The following is a 17,755-nucleotide window of genomic DNA, read 5'->3' as shown; positions in this document are numbered from 1 at the left end:
CCTTTCCACAGTTCACACTCACACAAACTGTGTCCTTCATTGTAATGATAAAGCAAGTACTGAGCGTTTAGCTCTCATTCCTGTCCTTGGATGTTAAAACTGACAGCTTAGCACCTCTGTTACTTTTTATCGGTTGAGTCATTGCCCTTGCCAGCACTCAAGATAAGAAAGTCTCACACTTGCCAGAGGGGGAGAAAAAAGAAAAAAAACAGGAAAACTGAAAAGCGCACTGGGGCTGGGCTGCACCAACCACAGAACGGACGGTAGGAGGCTGTTTGGCAAATGGATGGGCCTTGCCATTCTCCAGGACAAAGTTATAAATGAGAAACTGTCTGGTGTGATTTAGGTCATTTCCAATGGAGAGTCAATTTTCAACTGCCCAGTTAACCAGTTAAACCTCTAAGGAGTAGAGAAATTCAACACTCGAGCGTTTTAATCCAAATGTTAAAAGACCTACATTCAAAATGAATCTGATCACCTCACACTAAATCCTTATTTATGAAAGATTAGACACAGGAGCTGAGAATTGCCATTTGATACAACAATACTCTGTGTGTGTGCATGCATGTGTGTGTGTGTGTGTGCATGCACGTGTGTGTGTGTGTGTGTGCGTGCATGTGTGTGTGTGCAGAACACCACCACCATGAGAGGGTCAGAGAATTCAGTGACACATAAAGGGTGTTTTGGGGATCATTGTTATTCACTGATAAATTTTGGGAAATTATACAAAATGTTATGTTTCTTTTTTCCCTCCAATACAGACCATTTTTCCTGGCGCTGTGCCTTCATCCCTATTGTTCAGATATCAATACTAAAGGAAGCTAGCTACACAGGGCTGTGAGGGATCTCAGAAACAATCTGTTCTCACCTGCTCAGGGAGACAAGCCATGGAGGTTCTGCCCTGTACTCTGCGAAGGGTTTGGGAAGTTGGTGAAAACATTACATTGATTTAAATTTCCCACATAGAGCTAGTTCCTCTCTCTGCTGACTGCACGGCTCAGGATACACTGGGATGGTGTTCCTGCTCAGTCGCTAAGTTGGATCCGACTCTTTTGTGATCCCATGGACTCTGTTCCATGGGATTTCCCGGGCGAGGATACTGGAGCGGGTTGCCATTTCCTTCTCTAGGGAACCTTCCTGACCCCGTGATCAAGGCCCAGGTCTCCTACATGGCAGGCAGAGTCTTTACCCCTCAGCCACCTGGGAAGCCCACTGAGATGGAGAATAGCCATATTTAATGTGAAACACATCCTTCCCATATCATCATTGTCCACTTTCTCAAAAACCACGGGAAGTTCTGAATAAGCACAAATCACACCCATAAAACACCCCCCGCTAATTGATTCCCAGTTTAAAATTTAAAGTGGAACAAGAACTTAAAGATGCTTGCAAAGCAATCGATGTAAAGAAATCTAGATTTCTAATTTCTCCCCAGTTTTTACAACTGTCTCATGCAAATCTAATCTGATAGCACTGGGTATTAGTTATTATCTGTAAAGAATCTTTCCCAAGCTTCAAATTCATTATGATAGAAATGAAGTTACTTTCTGGTTTCACTTGTATGTGGTTGATGCAATATTTAATTTAACTGTGTAATTACAGATATGAACAAGTCTGGAACTACAATGAGCAGGAGCAGACATGCACACAGAGGACTGGGGAGGGGCTGGTAGCCACTGGATTTCCGCTTGTCTTGGGCATTAGTCCATAAATCTTACAGGAGGGCAGAGAATGACAGCTAATGCAGTAAACAGATGAATGGAAATCAGGTAATAAGAGAGTGTTTATTGTATTCCCAACTTACAGATGAAGAAACTGAGGTACTGAAAATTTAAGTAACTTCATCAACAGCACATACTTGGTAAACCCTTAAAGGATATACAGGAAGCGTGGTTATGTGGAAATAATTCTAAGCATTAGTTAGGAAGTACTAGAGTAGAAATGGCCAGTGACATTCCAGTGAACACTGGATGTTCTGGGAATGCATTAGAGGGATAGCCAAAACAGGACTCATGGAAACCGTCTCCAAAAGAAGATGCTTAAGTTGAAGGGCCAACCAATCAGACAGACCAGGGGCAGAGAGTGATCTGGACAGAGGCACCAGTGTGTGAAAGAAAGCCAAAGGCAAGGAGCACAGCACGGGAAGAGAACCGCAAATAGGTCCTCGAGTAAAAGAGAGACACGCAACTAAAAGGAGTTAAAGAGGCAAGCAGAGGCCAGGCCCACGCGGATACCGCGTAAGTCACTCTCGGGAATTTAAACTCTCCTTTGAGGACCATGGGAGCCCGAGAAAGGAACTAGGCAGTGGAATTACAGGAGCAGATTTGGGCTTTTGTGATATCACTTGACTGCACTGTGGAGAAAGGACTGGAATGCCAGATGGGAAAGAGTCTGTGGCAGTCAACCAAGCAAGAGCTGATGAGGGGCTGAGTTTGCATAATGTCTATGGAGATAGGAGATGCCTTTAGCTGCTAGCTTCATTAGGACTTGCTAATTGATGGATTGCAGCGGTGGTGGTGAGAATGAGGAAATCTAAGGGGCAGCAGTCATCTGAATGGAGGCAGGTCTCCTTCCTTGAGATAGTAAATTCAGGAGGAAAAGGAATAAGCTTCAAGGGTGGTGAAATTCAATTCTAGAAATGTTGTTATATTTGAATATCCAATTTGAGACACCTATGAGTGGTTGAATATATGGGTCTAGAGTTTAGGAGAAAGATCTGGGCTAGAAATATGGATGTGGCAACTATCAGCATGTGGATGTAAATGGAATTCCACAAAAGAAGATGAAATAATATAAGGAGAGCAGAGAATGCAGAAGGAAAATGAGCCAACCCACCCCCAAGAGGTAGCTATCTGTCACAGGCGTGACACATCAATGAGTAAGCCACCACACTGGTGGCACCGCGCCATTACCTAATGGCATGTGTACACTGGCATCTTTCTTCTTTTTAAAAACTCCAGTTCAATTCACTAAGCCTGATTTTCCATATTTAAAATAGAAGAGAGCGACTGAGCTGGAAAATCTATACCGTAACTGGGGTATGCCTTGACCACCCCCAAGTAGGCAAAATGATCACTCAAAACTGAAGTGCCTTCATTATAAATATTTTCTAACTGTACTCATCAAAAAAAAAAAAAAGTGGTGGGCTGGATGTCAACGGTCGCTGGAAAGAAGAGAATGGGATGTCACATCTAAACTTCCGAGTTGAATCTTTCTCCACCCTCATGAATCTGACTGTTCATTCAGGTAATTGGCTACAGTGGAAATCAGTGAGTGTGAGTTGCAATTAAACTCACTTCTCCGAGCGGCTTCCACTCTTCAGTAATGAGCAGCCCCGAGGGATGCTTTGGCAGATGACAGATGCTCAAGAAACAGGTTGTGGAGGTGAATGGTTTTTTGGGTTTTTTTTTTCACTCTTTAGTTTTTGATTGTACCAAACAGCAGGTGGGATATTATTTCCCTGACCAGGGATCAGTCTGGTGCCCGCCTCCCTGCTTTGAAAATTGGAGTCAACCACTGCATTGCCAGGGCAGTCCACACGGTGAACTCACTGCTGATCTGGTGGCACTTTATTACTTTTTGACCAAGGCCACACAGCTTGCAGGATCTTAGTTCCCCGACTTGGGATCAAACCTGTGCCCCCTGCAATGGAAGCCCACGGTGTTGTAACCACTGGACTGCCAGGGAATTCCTGAAAGTTTAAAGTAAGTTTTCAGTTTTTGCTACAAAGAAGTTAGTTACCTTCTCTGGGTGTATCTCTTCACCCAGCGGAGGAGGGCATTCCCATTTGGTCTCTGAGGTCTCCATCATTTCCTGTGGCCGCAGTCACCTGCAAGGGTAAGTCAGGGTACAGACTTCACTGGTAAGTCCTGTAGGCCTGAATCATCCCCCAGCAGAGGGAACAGGTAAGTATTACTTCTAGTCTGGTAGCATTCTCAATCACAATTTGTCATCACTCAAGGCACAGGTGAACCATGGTGCATATATCAATTTTTCCTCCAAGGTCCTTGTTTTCATTTGGCTTTAAAATATTATGGTGACTACTTTATTTTGTTTTGTTTTGTTTTTTACTCATTGCATGCAATCTATGATTGCCAATGCAGTATACTAGAAGGTCATTTCCCACACTTTCCTCCCAGCTCTATCCAATGCACTAAGGCTGGCTATTTGTAACTCAGTATACCGTTTCTAATACCATGACTTTTACATTTTATAATTCGTTTTACTATTAGAGCTGACATATGGGAAAAAACCCAACCAGTGTTTAAGATTTAAAAAAAAAAAAAAAAAACCCTGTATTTTTATTTAAACCATTGTTTCCTGTGTGGATGGTAAGATAATTTATACTTCTTTTTAAAATTTGGAATGCAAGGTCTCCTAATAATAGAACTTAACTTTGCTCCCCTGAAGTGCCCCGAAACACCTCCTACTCCGAAAGCTGGCCTAAAAAGTGCTCACTTGTTTGCTCACTCCCTTTTTCTCTTCAACTCCATTTGATATATGCTTCCCAGGACGTAGTGGAGACTTGTGGCCCGAGAGGCTGGAAAATATAACTCCGAATTTCCTACAATCTCAGCTCCACTTTCTCCCGCGCTCCGGCCGGGGGCGGGAACCTTGTTATTGTCACGTGGCCGCGAAGGCTGCAGACCGGGCTGGCCAATGGGCGCGCGCTGGTCTGGGCAGCACCGCCCCTCGGCCCCGGCGCACCGGGACTTGGCGCTCCGCGGCAAGGAGGAGGCGAAAAAGTTTCTTTTGCGGGCAAGGAGGGCCTCGGTGCGCGGACGCTGCTCCCACTGCAACTCTGCCACCGCTGGCCGTGGTTTTCGGTTTCCCTGTCGCTGCCCCGGGGCACGAAAGAGCTCCGCTGTCTGGACTGAGAAAAAAGGGGCTTACCTGCGAGCGCGCGAGGGGGGCGCGCGCACGCGGCCCCGAGCGCGGGCGTCCACTCCCGGCTGGAAAGTTGGTGCCGGGCCCCGAGTGCCCGCCGCCTGCGGAGACCCGGGCCGAGCGAGGGGCTGCGGGACCACGATGGGCGCGCCAAGGCTCCGCGCGCTCGCGGCGGCGCTGGGGCTGCTGCTATGCGAGGTGCTGGGGCACGCGGGCCCGGCCGAGGGCGGCGGCCTCGAGGCGCGGGGGCCGCCTTCTGGGGTCGGCGCTGAGCCCCAGTGTCCCGCTCCGTGCCGCTGTCTCGGGGACCTCCTGGACTGCAGTCGCCAGCGGCTGGCGCACGTTCCCGAGCCGCTTCCGACCTGGATCGCTCGGCTGTAAGTATTCTTCCAAGGGGCGGAGGGGGAACCGCGTGAGTTTCGGGACTGCAGGCTAGGGGCCAGGATGCTAGGCGCGCAGCAGCTTTTTCCGGGCACCCCGTCTTGGTCCAGGCCTCGAGCGGCGCCCCGCGGGGATGGAAAAGGAGCTGACCGGGCCTCAGCCCCTCTCCATCCCCCGGCGCTTGGGGGACCGCGCAGGTGGGCCCTGGCCTGCCCCACCCGGCCGCACTTGGGCGAAGAGTTGGAGCTACTGACAACTCCCGGGGCGCAGAATCCGCGTCCTGCGTGGAGCTCGCCTAGGGGGGCTCAGAAGCGCGCCCTTGCCCGTCCGGGGCGGGAGACCTGGCACCCTTCGGCCGCCCTGAGTTCTGTGTTCTCACTTTACGAGTATGATCCCGCGGCTCAACTATAGTTTCTAACAGGTTCAAGTCACCTTTTGCGTTCCCAGCGCTATAGGAGCCCAGCGCGCTCTTTCGTTTGGGAAGCCCTTTCAACGGTTGGGTCACTATCCAAGCAATGGTAGACATCATTTTGTTGTTCTTTACCCTCGCTTAATTTCGCGTTAGTAAATTCCATAAATTCCCCTCTTCGACCAAACTGCAGCACATCCCCATTCCGGTAACAAGTTGGCAAGACTGAGCAGTAAGTATGGAAGAGAAGGAACTAGAGTTTTTTTTTCAGAACCGAAAATCAAAACCGTGATTTCTGGGGCTTCTCAGCGCGACCGGGCGGTTTAGGAGAGAGCGCTGGGTGCTATTATGCAAGTTTTTGGATGCTAGCTATGAAGTCTGAAAAACCTGAAATCACTGCCAACTGCGTGAAAGAACAAGGAAGAAAATGCCGTTTAGTTGGAAAGGCTAATTTTTTCCAAATGTCTCCTCTCCGGGCCCTCGTTTTGTTAAAATTGGAGGACTGGTGCAAAATGTTAACAGTCAAAACTTGTATGTCTGTCTTTCTTTCTTTCTTTTCAAGTAGCTATCCTGTTGAAAAGAAGCAAAGTGCATCGTTAATACTCAGATTTGGGCCTAACAGAGTGTAGTAGTGGAGATTTGAAACTCTTGAAACTTCTAGTCAACTATCCTAACATTCCAAATAGTAGCGGTAGAAAGTTTGGACACGTTGTTTAAAAAACTGCGTTTTTAAATCTCTATGCTCACCAGAGCCTTTTTGTGAAATATAGAATTGTCAACTATGGAAAAGCATATGCTTTGTGTTGATGTGCCTTAATTTGTAAAGAAGTGAAGAGAGTTTTAGACTGATATGTAATCTCTTATCATGGGATGTCTTGTTTAGTGGTCTTTATTACAGTTGAAGAAGGAGATAAGGACTTTAACCTAAAACAGGGAGACTTTCAATTAGTTGTGGCTAATTCTGTTCAATTGCCTCTTGCGGAGGTCATGCTGCCTTATTCATGGGATGTGAATGGCTCCATTGACAACATGTGGAACTGAACATTTGAATGGCTGGAGGTGAACACGTATGAATAATAGAGGGCTGAGAAAGAATGGACGTGGTGCTTCCTGGGGTGTGTTGAGAATGGCTCAGATCATTCACGTGCTGTAACTTTCAGTAGTTTCTCTGAGTGAAGTGGCCTGTCGGATCATGCCGGTGTGCAGTATATTTTTGTGTGAATGTCTTTTTCAAAAATTGGACGTCTCAAAACTGTAGTGCTCTAGATTAGGAGTTGAGTTAAACCAAAAGGGGTTTGATACCTATTTAAACGTTGTCTTAAAAGTAGTTGACCTAATTAGGATTTTGTTTTCCAGATAATTTGGTGGCATACTAAAAGCAAATTACAGTTTATTTGGTTAGCACAATCTTTAATTACATTTCCGCCAGCAGTAAATTGTCTCAGTACAAGTCCACATTCCTTAAATGTGTGTGAAAATAAGTTCCACTTGTGCAAATAAGCACTAGGTCTGTTGTCAGAAGCCCCACCGTGATCACTCACTGGACAGTTCTGTCATTCTTCTACATGTGTGACTTGTAACCAACTTTGTCACCAAACCATGTGGTCTAGATTCTTTATTGTCAATGTTTCTTTTGTTTGTGCCTAAAGCTCTAGAGGTCTCCTCTCTCCACCTTTGAAATGAGCAGAAAAATGCATAGAATTGAGCTTTAACTTCTCTGTTATTTGGTGTTTGGAACAGGAGGCATAAGATAGCTGCTGCCTAAATTTTACTTAATTAGAAAAGCTTTTCGGTAGACTGGCCCCGAGTTTAGAAATACGTAGCAAAATGCATGTTGTTCTTCCCCATATCTTAACTTCCTTTTCCTCAGGTAATTAAGAAAGTAAAAGTTTGCCTTAGGAATATTTCATGAGAGCATTCTTCAGAAAAAGTTTGGTGTGTAGCTTTTGTTTCATTTGTTGAATTGGCAAGTTAAAAATTTAATCTCTTTAAGACACATGTGTGTGTGTATTTTTTTCCACTTTATTCAGTTGTGATTTAGGGCCATAAGAATCCCATGGGTGAAAAGTTGAATTGTTTGAGCTGTAAAATAATAATATCACAGTTCTTTTTTTTTTAAAGGAACTTCGAATACTTTAATGAAACTGGCTCTTAAAACAGTCACTATTTTGAGCGTTCCTTACAACTGTCTTTAAAGGCAGACTTGAGTTTACATCTAGGCTGTGTGCTTGCAAGGAGTTCTGAACCCAAAGAGGAGGGCTATTTAGAATATGTTTACTTAGCCAAAGGAGGGAAAAGTTGCCCAGTTGTTAATAAGAGCTTCAAGTAGTTTGAAAACCTCACTGGAATTTCAGAATTATTTGTCTTATCACAATAGAAAGGTTTGGGTTAGCTGAGCTCAGGCCGAAAAAAAAAGTTTGGAAGGTACTTTTTGCTGGTGTGACTTCTTTAGTGTCTGCTGTGATCAATCCTCTGGTCCGTACCAGAACTGGGGCTGGGGCTGGGGGGTAAAATCCTTCTGGTTTTCACAGCTGTTTTTCTGTATTTTCCAGACGAAAACTTGAACATAGCAGGCTGATTTATGAGTCACTTTGGATCAGTGTCTTAAAACAGCTACAGCCTGGCTTTTTGTTTTTCAGCTTTCCAGATTTCTGCTGAATTAGCAGCTCTGCAGGCCCCAGTGGGATTGATTAAGAAGCTGTGCCGGATTTGCATTTTAAAATTTGACTTGGAAGTCAGATTTCCAAATGCTAAAAGGAAGAAAACGAGGGCTGGGACCAAATGTTGTAAATGAATTATTTTCATATATATTTATCCGCTTGCTAATATGCAGGAAGAGAGACTTCTCTCTCCTATGTAGAGTTTGGTTTTCAAGTGTTTGGCCAGCTGAGTTTTGCGTAAATAGTTAACACCTCTCTGCCTCACCACCTTTCCCATTTATTAACCTCATTACAAAAAGTTTTTTTTAGAAAAGGTTTCCTGGGGAGGATGTTCATTACTGGAACTCCAAACACGAAGAATCTGCCTGCCTTACTGACTATAATGGGATTTCAGAAAACATTGACATTGTACAAGTTGAATCTGTTTTTAGTGTGATTTTTAGTGATCTAGCCATAAAAAACAATACAAGGGAAGATTTATGAAAATGTGACATCCTTGGATCATTTCTGAAACATAAACTGTATGAAACCTAAATTTAAGTGCATTAAAAGTTTCAAGGCTTCAAGTATTTAGCAATAAAAGTCACTTCAGGGGTGTTTCTTTTTCTCTCCCACATACGCTGTGGTTTTAATAGTACGCAAAACTCAGGAATGGAAGTGTGTTGCAGTAACTGAACTATTTCAGGTTACCTGCTCCTGCTTATGGATCAGAAATGAGGGGTCCCCAGCATGTGCCCTGTTCTCTGAAGGCAGTTTCTCATTTTAAAGGTCTTTTGTTGGAGATTTCATCCCACTACTGGTAGGGAGGAGGAAAAAGTTGAAGCACTCCATCTTTTTTAACTTTTATTTTTCTCACAGCATGGCCCTGAGAACAATGAAAGAGTGGAAGTTTTGTTTTTTTCTCATTAGAAAGGAAATCACCTGTGTAAGCTGGAAATGCCAGATGGGTGCCCCCTTTCCTCTGAACAATAAGGATGCAGCCCCACAGGCTGAGTGCAAGGTTCTTTAGTTAAGTGAGTCCAAATAAGCCTTTCTGTTGATTCAGGCTACCTCCCAGGTGAAGGCCTCTTTTCCTTGGTTGTTTTTTTAAAGCCCGTGGGAAATCTGTGACTGTCTGTGGTGCTAAAAGCACACAGGTTTTTGTCTGCGTCCGAACGTGAGTCGTTGGACTCACGGTTTCCTTGATGAACTCCAGATGGACTCGAGCTGGGCCGTGAGGGAAAGTGTCTGGCTCCAGCGTGGGGAGCATGCACGGCAGTGGTTGTAATTGCAGGACTTTTATAGTTTAAAGACTGTGCCAGGTTTTTTTTTTTTCTTTTTCCTTCATGTTATAACTCTACCAGAACAAATCTACTCGTGTCTGTTACTGTCTGGTAGGTCTTTAGGCAAACATGTTTCAAACAAAACCTTTGCAAAAAAAAAAAAAAATTACTTTTTTTTTCCTTTTAGGTGAAATAGATCCAGGTTTATTATCAAAACAAAAAATGCAAAGACTTAAAAATGACCTCTGATTTCTGATTGTTACTTAATGGATGTACACTGGGCTTCTCTGAATGTGATTTCTCTGCGTTTTTCTTGGCAGGGGGCAGGCAGCGGGAGTGGCACACTTATGTAGATAGCACATGGTTCCTGCCCTTCGCCAGTCAAGTTTGGTTATCTCTCACTTGGGTTATTTAAAAGTCCTCACTTTTAAACACTGCAGAAATTAACCTGGTAGGATTGGGTACACACTTTTCAGGGGCAGAGCTCTCGCCCATCCTGTTTGTCAGGCTGGTTTGCAGTAGATGTTCAGCAATGTCATTTTCATTAGACCAGTTTGAAGGCACATAGTCATTATAACCAAGTATTTTGCCAGATTTTGTTTCACATTTTGACTCTTGAATGCGAGCTGATGGCCTGACCTAGAACCCTGAACATGTAGGAATTTGGTTTTGCTTTCTTTTGAATACTGATGTCCTGTAGAAACATTACTAAATTATAAGGAATCTCTGAGTTAGAAGCAGATTTATTTTAATGATTGAAAAGAAATCTGATCACGGGTTCTGAAGAGTCTGCTTAACTGTGTTAGGTGATTGATGTGCTTTAAGTTGCACATTATATTGAGATATTGAGATTCGGGGAAATGCAGGAAAGCAAACTTTGGGTTGTTTCCTACCCTTGCAACACACGCACACGCACGCACGCACACACACACAGAGAAGTTGGGATGTGTCCTACCCACTCAACACACACACACACACGCCCCAGTACTTTAAATAATTTGGTGCCTTAATCCAGGGAAACAAATATGTATGAAAAGCAATTTCTACTTTCTTTGACTGTAATAAGGACTTTGATACTTAGTTTTACAATAATAAAAAGGTTTCTTTAGACGTTTTAGCTTCAGCAACCTGCCTAATTAGCCACTTTTCATAAGCTATGACTTCATCATAGGTTGGAAGTGAGGAGATGGCAGGGGGTGGGGAGGGTGAGGCAAAACAACCATTTCACAAAGATCTGTTCACCCTGGGCCAAAAACCATCTCCCAAAACATTTGCGGGTTGGGGCATTTGAATCTGCCAGCCTCCTAAACTAATTTTGTCCTCAGAGTTTGTATTTTGGATTTTGCCCTCTAGTTTATGGACAGGATAGACCAATTATTTCTCATGTTGTAGCTGGTGTTGAGAGAGAGAGTTCGTAAATCCACTCTGTCTTGCACATCATTAAGCACTGTTAGTGATCTTTGGAAACTACTTACAATTTTATTTTTGTTTTTTTTCCACAGGGACTTAAGTCACAACAGATTGTCTTTCATCAAGGCAAGTTCCTTGAGCCACCTTCACAGCCTTCGAGAAGTGTGAGTTCAGCTCTTTCCTGTTTGAGGTTTGAATCAAATATATTACCCATCACAGTATTTGATTGTAAAGAGCATTTGGGTTACAGTAATTATTGGGTTGACCAAAAAGTTCATTCAGGTTTTTCCATACCATCTTACGGAAAAACTGGAGTGAACTTTTTGGCCAACCCCGTGTTTAAAACCTTTAACTTGGGAGAGGGATCTTTAAATGAATTTATAACGTTTTCACCTTTATGAAATACAGATTGTGTAATCAGCTTCTCTTTCTCTCTCTCTTTTTGGCATTTACAGGAAACTGAACAACAATGAATTGGAGACCATTCCAAACTTAGGACCAGTTACAGCAAATATTACACTTCTCTCCTTGTAAGTGGATGTTAGAAGGATTTCACATATATGTTTGCATGGACCATGAGAGCAGTTTCATATGGGCTAGACTACAGATCTTACAAGCACAATATGCTTCCTTTAAACTGGTTAACTTGTTTCCTAGCCTCTCTCTCTTTTTCTCTCACTCCTAAATTTTGAGTATCATTGTAGCAAAGACGCTTTATACATTGCCATCCTTTGCTGCTGTGACCTTCAAGATTCAAATTCACATGAGAGATGTGTATTTGATTATGGTAGACTAGGACTTAAATTCGGGTATCACTCAATGGTTGGCCTGGGATCTGTGGATTCAGTATTATATAGTTCCATGGAGAATAAGCTATTTGGGGAGGAGAAATGGAGTTGAAAAGAAAGCATTGGGGTATCCTCTTTTAATTGTGGCGTCTGCGGTGGAGATCAAGTTGAGAACCATCAAATCAAACTATCTGCTTCATACAGTTAAAATTCAGTAGGTGATTGAAGTTAGAAATATCATTGCTTGTCCTTTTGCATATCTGAGTTTTCAAATAAGATTAAAACTGTGTTACATTTTTCTGTATTATTAGGTCAGATGGTGTGTTTATATTTACACATTGGAGATGTTTTAGAATAATTTTGACTTTCAGCCTTTACAGTCATTTAGAAGGAGCATGGTTTGATGTCTAAAATGAAGTAGTTTACCACATCCATCTTGATTAATTTAAAAATACATTTAAGCCACTGAAGTTAAAAATGTTTTCCTCCTTTAAACAACTTAAGCGAGAAAACCACTGTTGTTAGTTGCATCTGGGAAAGGTGTTGGGAGGGTTGAAATTGTACAGTAAATTTCAGGAAAGCTGTTCAATTAATTAAAGTGATCACTACCCAATTGCTTACATCTGGTGATTTATAGAGGTTTGTTTTTACTGAGAGCCCAGGTCAGCTAAGTCACGGGTGCAGCCGCTGTGTCTGCTTTCCTCTGTTTGAATAAGAACTGAGTGACATTTGATACTGATGTGGTTTTTCCAAAGATCAGAAACAGAAAGGAATAAAAAGAAAAAGTTGGTATTTGACAAATAAACACTGAATTTAAAGAAAGATTTTTATGCTAGCATTCATACCTGTTTTGTCTTTCCCAATTGCTTAAAATGTTGGAGTCTGATGGAGCACTGCTTTTGGGATCTTTAACATCTTTAGCTGTTCTCGTTTGACCAAGGAGGCCTATTTAAATCCCAGGGAATGACACTTCCTCACCCCGCTGTCCTTGCCCTGTGTATTGGCAGATCCTGTCAGCATGTTGAAAGGGTCTTGAGGGTCGTTGCATGCTTCATGGTTGAGAGGGTCTGCAGTAGGATTTTGGAATCTGGGTGGGTTGAGGAAAAAACAGTATTCTTTTGGGCATGGTATAGAGTTGAAAGCGAAAGAACTTGTAAGGAAATTAGAAAGCTCTATCAGAAGTAAATAACCTGGTGGTTTTACATTTTAAAGCTATAATTTTGTAATTAGAAAACTGAAATGACATCTGGAAAATTAGAAACCTTCAATATTTGAGCTCTTCTCCATGTTTTTGTTTGCCTTTCACCTTAGTGAGTGCCGAGTAGTCTTTCCTGAATTTGAATAATCTCACTTTCTTTTCCCTTAATTTGTCGCAGTGCATCTAACCAGGGATTGCTTTGTTCCTGTAATAAAATGGTAGATCCTGTTTATTACCTAGATTACACAGACTCTGTAAAGAGTAATTTATCTCATGGGGCTGCTAATTCAACGTGCATAGTAAAAATTGCTTTTATACCTATGAAGTGTCTTGAAAAATTCACTTTCCTGGCTGTTCTCCTCTATAAATGTTTTGTTTTCTTCTGTAGGCTTCTTTTTTTTCCTCCTGGATTTTGTAATACACAGTCATTGTTTCTAAAGCACTGTTAATTTCTGTCTGGTGTAGGGTAGACTGTTTTAGTTTATATAGATGCAATTGAAAAATAACCAGAGCTGAAAGTCAGTACTTAAATACGTTTCTGAAATTTCAAAAAAAAAAAAAAAAAGAAAATTGTTAAACTACATAACGTGGCTCAGATTAGAAATTTGCTATGGCACCACCATTAAATCCCATATTTTTCAGTAAGTCCCCAGACTGTTTGACTCCTGTTGAGATTTTTAAAAAACATTTTGTGAGGGAAGACATTTTTCTGGGTGATTTGTGCAAGTTAAGTAATTTGAAGATGTGTTAAAAAAAAAAAAATAAAACTCATTGGTAGTCTTGAGCATAAGATTTTTTTAAATTTTTATGTATTTATTTTTTGGCTTCCCCCGGTCCCTGTTGCTGCACCTGGGCTGTGTCTCATTGCAGTGAGCAGGGACTCCTCTCTAGCTGTGGTCCTCAGGCTTCTCCTTGTGGTGGCTTCTCTTGTTGCAGAGCATGAGCTCTAGAGAGTTCAGTCTTCATAGCTGTGGCATGTGGCCTCAGTTGCCCTATGGGACGTGGGATCTTTGCTGACCAGGAATTGAACCCTTGTCTCCTGCAGTGGCAGGCAGACTCTTAACTGCTGGACCCCCAGGGAAGCCTGAGCATGAAGTTTCATGTCAGTGCCCATACGCTTGCTGCTCTGCGTGGCGGGGGCTCCTCCCAGCTGGAGAGGTTGATGCAGGGAAGACTGTGCCTGCTTAGACCTTCCTCTTCTCTCAGCCGCAAGAGCCGGCAGCTAAGACTGTGTCAACGGTCACCCCTTGGCCAGGAGATGATTTCAGTCAGGGACCGGTTCTGGTAACGTCAAGGAAGCCTGGTGAAATGCCAGCATCGTGGGATGATGGGTGGATGAGCATTGAGCTTCCCCACTAGCAAAGCTCATCTCTGACCATATTAGGGAACTTGTAGGATGTGAGAGACCTGGATAGTCTTGCTTTCCTCTGAATCCCACACAGCACTAGTTCAAAAGTCTGACATGCTAGGAGCGAAATGTGGTTTGTGTTTTGTGTTTACTTTTCCTCATTTCCTAGCCACATGTGGCAGGATGGTATATTTTAAGGGAAGAAATGGAATAATTTTTGGAATGAGCATATTCTGTACTAAAACTGTTGACCTGGCATAAGCAAGGTGATTTTATCAGATGTGATAGTTCTTTAGGCGTCTTGTCACGTGGCATAAGCTGTCCAAGCATTGGACATTTTTGTTTTCCTCTTTTTGGGGGAAGCAGACATGTGAGATCTTACTAGTTCGCCTATCAGAGATTGAACCCACGCCCCCTGCAATGGAAGTTGCGGCAGTCTTAACCGCTGGGCTGCCAGGGAAGTTGCATATTGGACATTTTTGAAACCTGTGGCTTGAGTTAGGGCAGATTTGAATCTGTAAGTTACGTAACGTTACTGGTGAACCAAAGAGGCCTTATCGGTCATTCAGTAGAGCTAGTTGGGTCTTATCTTGACTGACGGTTTATATGATGCTGTCCAAAATGCAGATGCTTTGCCTGGTATCTTAAGACCTGAAAAGATTTAAGTCAAGGAATGTCAAAGATGTACCTAGATTAATGCTTCTTGGTGGGGCCCAAGTAGATCCATTTTAAGACATCTACCTTGCTGAGACTCTGCTATTACATAAATATTTCTGAATTACTGATAAAGTCAGCTTATCAAGACCAAACAAGCCTTTTCTCATTATCATCTCAAAAGTGGATCATTTCCCTGAAGTCCATCCTTTTCTTCATAACCTGTCATTTTTCCAGAGATGACAGTATCATCCTTCTAGGGAGGTTATCACAAATATTGATCCCTTTTGCCAGTGGGACCTCAACATGCGTGCTCTATGGATGGGCTGCCATTGAGGAGATGTAAAGCAGAGTGAGATGATCAGTTTTGCCATTGGAAAATATCGCTCAGACTCTAGTGTGGAGAATGGCAGTGGCCAGGAGAGGGGCTTAACGGAGCCAGATGATGAGGGGGTCATCCAGCTGCCCTGAAGTGATGGGGGCCCCGTTCTCCTGCAGCGCCCCTGCCATCAATTCAGCAGAACGGTGATTAGAAGCAAGACTCAAGTTGCATGGCTTGCAGTTAATTGCCAGCTCCCCTCTTTGCCAGTTTGCAACCTTGGGCAGGGTACAGTCTGTACTTCCTACCCTGTAAAATGAGGAGAATAATAGTGCCCACCTCACTGGATTGCTGTGAAGACTGGGGGAGAGAATACAGTGAAGCCTGCCTGCCATAGACTGAGAGCTCAGTGGTCATGAGGCACGGGCGTGGGGATGACGTCATTCATTCAGCCAGAATTTATGGAAGAAACCAACGGGGCCAGCTTCTGTTAGTGTGCCGGGGACACAACAATGAGCAAAGCAGAAAAACTTCCTCTTAGCGTGAAGCTTCCATCCAAGTGAGGGATGAGAGAAAATTAGTAAACAAACTTTAAAAGATAGCTTCAGTTCTTCGATAATGGCTGTGAAGAAAAAGAAAGGGCCACGGGATAGAGAGCTAGGTCGGCTGCCCTTTCGGGGGGTCAGGAAGGCTGATGTTTGAAGACTTACCAAGACCTACTCTGTGCTCGGTGCTGTTCGAAGGCGGAGGTTCAACACTGAACAAATCAGACGCTGTGCCATCTTGGGGCTGACCTTCTTGGGGAAAAAGAAAGGAAGTAAAATAAGTGGAAATGTGGTCAGAAGATGCTCAGTGCCAGGGAGAGAGGATGTCAAGGAGTGTGTGTGGTAGATGAGGAGGGGGGTTTATGGTTCTAAATGGGGTTGAAGGGAGCGGCTCACTGGAAAGGTAACACTTGATTCAGGGTCTGCAGGTGAGGGAGGGAGTCAGGAGAAGGGTCCTGGGTGGTATGTGGCGGGAGGGAGGGGTCATTTCCTCAAGCCTCCCCCTGTCCTGCCCGGTCCCTTCTTGCCTTGTATATCCACCTATGATGTGGCCATGAACTGGTTTTGTCTTATTTTCCTCCTAGCAGGTTTTACAGCACACATACACATGTATGCACGCATGTGTGCTTAGTCGCTTGTCGTGTCTGACTCTTTGTGACCCTACGGACTGCAGCCCGCCAGGCTCCTCTGTCCATGGGGATTCTCCAGGCAAGAACACTGGAGTGGGTTGCCGTGCCCTCCTCCAGGGGACCCTCCCAACCTAGGGATCGAATCTGCCTCTCTCATGTCTCCTGCATTGGCAGGCAGGTTCTTTACCACTAGTGCCGCCTGGGAAGCCCCTATGGCATACAATCAGTGCTTAATTAATATATGAATTGATCTAAGGAGTATTTATGGAACAGCACCTACACTCAGTATTATTCAAACAAATCTCCTCCAGGAGACTTAGTCCATAGCAGAGGCTAACCATTTACAGTGGAGAAAAAGCATACCTGTATCTTATTGGTGTTCAGTTATGCATGCTTGGCAATGAATAAAATAAATGATAACAACCGCAATGATAATAATTAAAGGAAAGAAAAACACAAGAGAAGTAATTTAAGTAGCCACCGGATTCCGCTCACCAATCTTGCGTGGTGATCACATGTCCTGGAGTGTGTGTGAAGTGCAAGTGTGCAGATGAAAGCTCCCTTTCTGTTTGCCTTTCAAAGTTTGTCTGTCTCAGCCCACGGAGGATGACTTTGGTCTTCAGAAATAGAGATGTTTTCTAGCCCGTTGTGCCTGAAATGCATGTGAGTGAACTATTTCATCAGGTCCTGAGCTAAAAATTCAGAATACAAAACCGCAAAACACACAATTGATGTGTCCAAACACCAAAGGAAAAACTGGCCCTACAAGAATTACTGAGAGAGACAGGGTACATGTCTGCATAAAAAAACCTCTGCTAGTGTTTCAAGGGTTCAAGGGCTTCCCCAACGGCTCAGGGGTGAAGAATCCACCTGCAGTGTAGGAGACACTGGAGAAGGGAGTTCAATCCCTGGGTCGGGAAGATCCCCTGGAGTAGGAAATGGCAACCCACTCCAGTACTCTTGCCTGGAAAATCCCATGGACAGAGGAGCCTGGCGGGCTGCAGTCCACGGGGTCACAAAGGGGTGGACACAGCTGAGCATGTGGTGGTGGCACTCGTGGTCAAGAGCCTGCCTGCAATGCAGGAATGTAGGCGGCACAGGTTCAATCCCCGGGTCGGGAAGAGCCCCGGGGAAGGGCATGGCAACCCACTCCAGTACTCTTGCCTGGAGAATCCAGTATTCTTGAATAAACGGACAGGGGAGCCTGACGGGCTATGGTCCATGAGGTCACAAAGAGTTGGACGTGACTGAAGTGAGTTGGCACA

At 43.9% G+C, this 17,755-nt stretch overlaps 1 protein-coding gene across 2 annotated transcripts in view; it reads left to right on the top strand.

The window, feature by feature from the left end:
* The first annotated feature begins 4,710 nt into the window (after positions 1-4,710).
* The window catches only part of LRIG3 (leucine rich repeats and immunoglobulin like domains 3), a 52,202-nt gene continuing 39,157 nt past the window's right edge, over positions 4,711-17,755 (top strand). The window contains exons 1-3 of one of the 2 annotated variants that reach the window (XM_043446709.1): positions 4,711-5,264; positions 11,102-11,173; positions 11,465-11,539. In XM_043446709.1, the coding sequence (XP_043302644.1) occupies positions 5,029-5,264; positions 11,102-11,173; positions 11,465-11,539 (383 nt within the window). In that variant the 5' untranslated portion in view covers positions 4,711-5,028. The remainder of the gene's footprint in view (positions 5,265-11,101; positions 11,174-11,464; positions 11,540-17,755) is intronic. The other variant, XM_043446708.1, reaches the window with a different exon arrangement.

Source organism: Cervus canadensis, chromosome 25 (genome assembly GCF_019320065.1).
Source record: "Cervus canadensis isolate Bull #8, Minnesota chromosome 25, ASM1932006v1, whole genome shotgun sequence".
NCBI lineage: Eukaryota > Metazoa > Chordata > Mammalia > Artiodactyla > Cervidae > Cervus > Cervus canadensis.
Note: the sequence above shows the minus strand (reverse complement) of the source record. Positions and strands in the feature narration are given on the sequence as shown.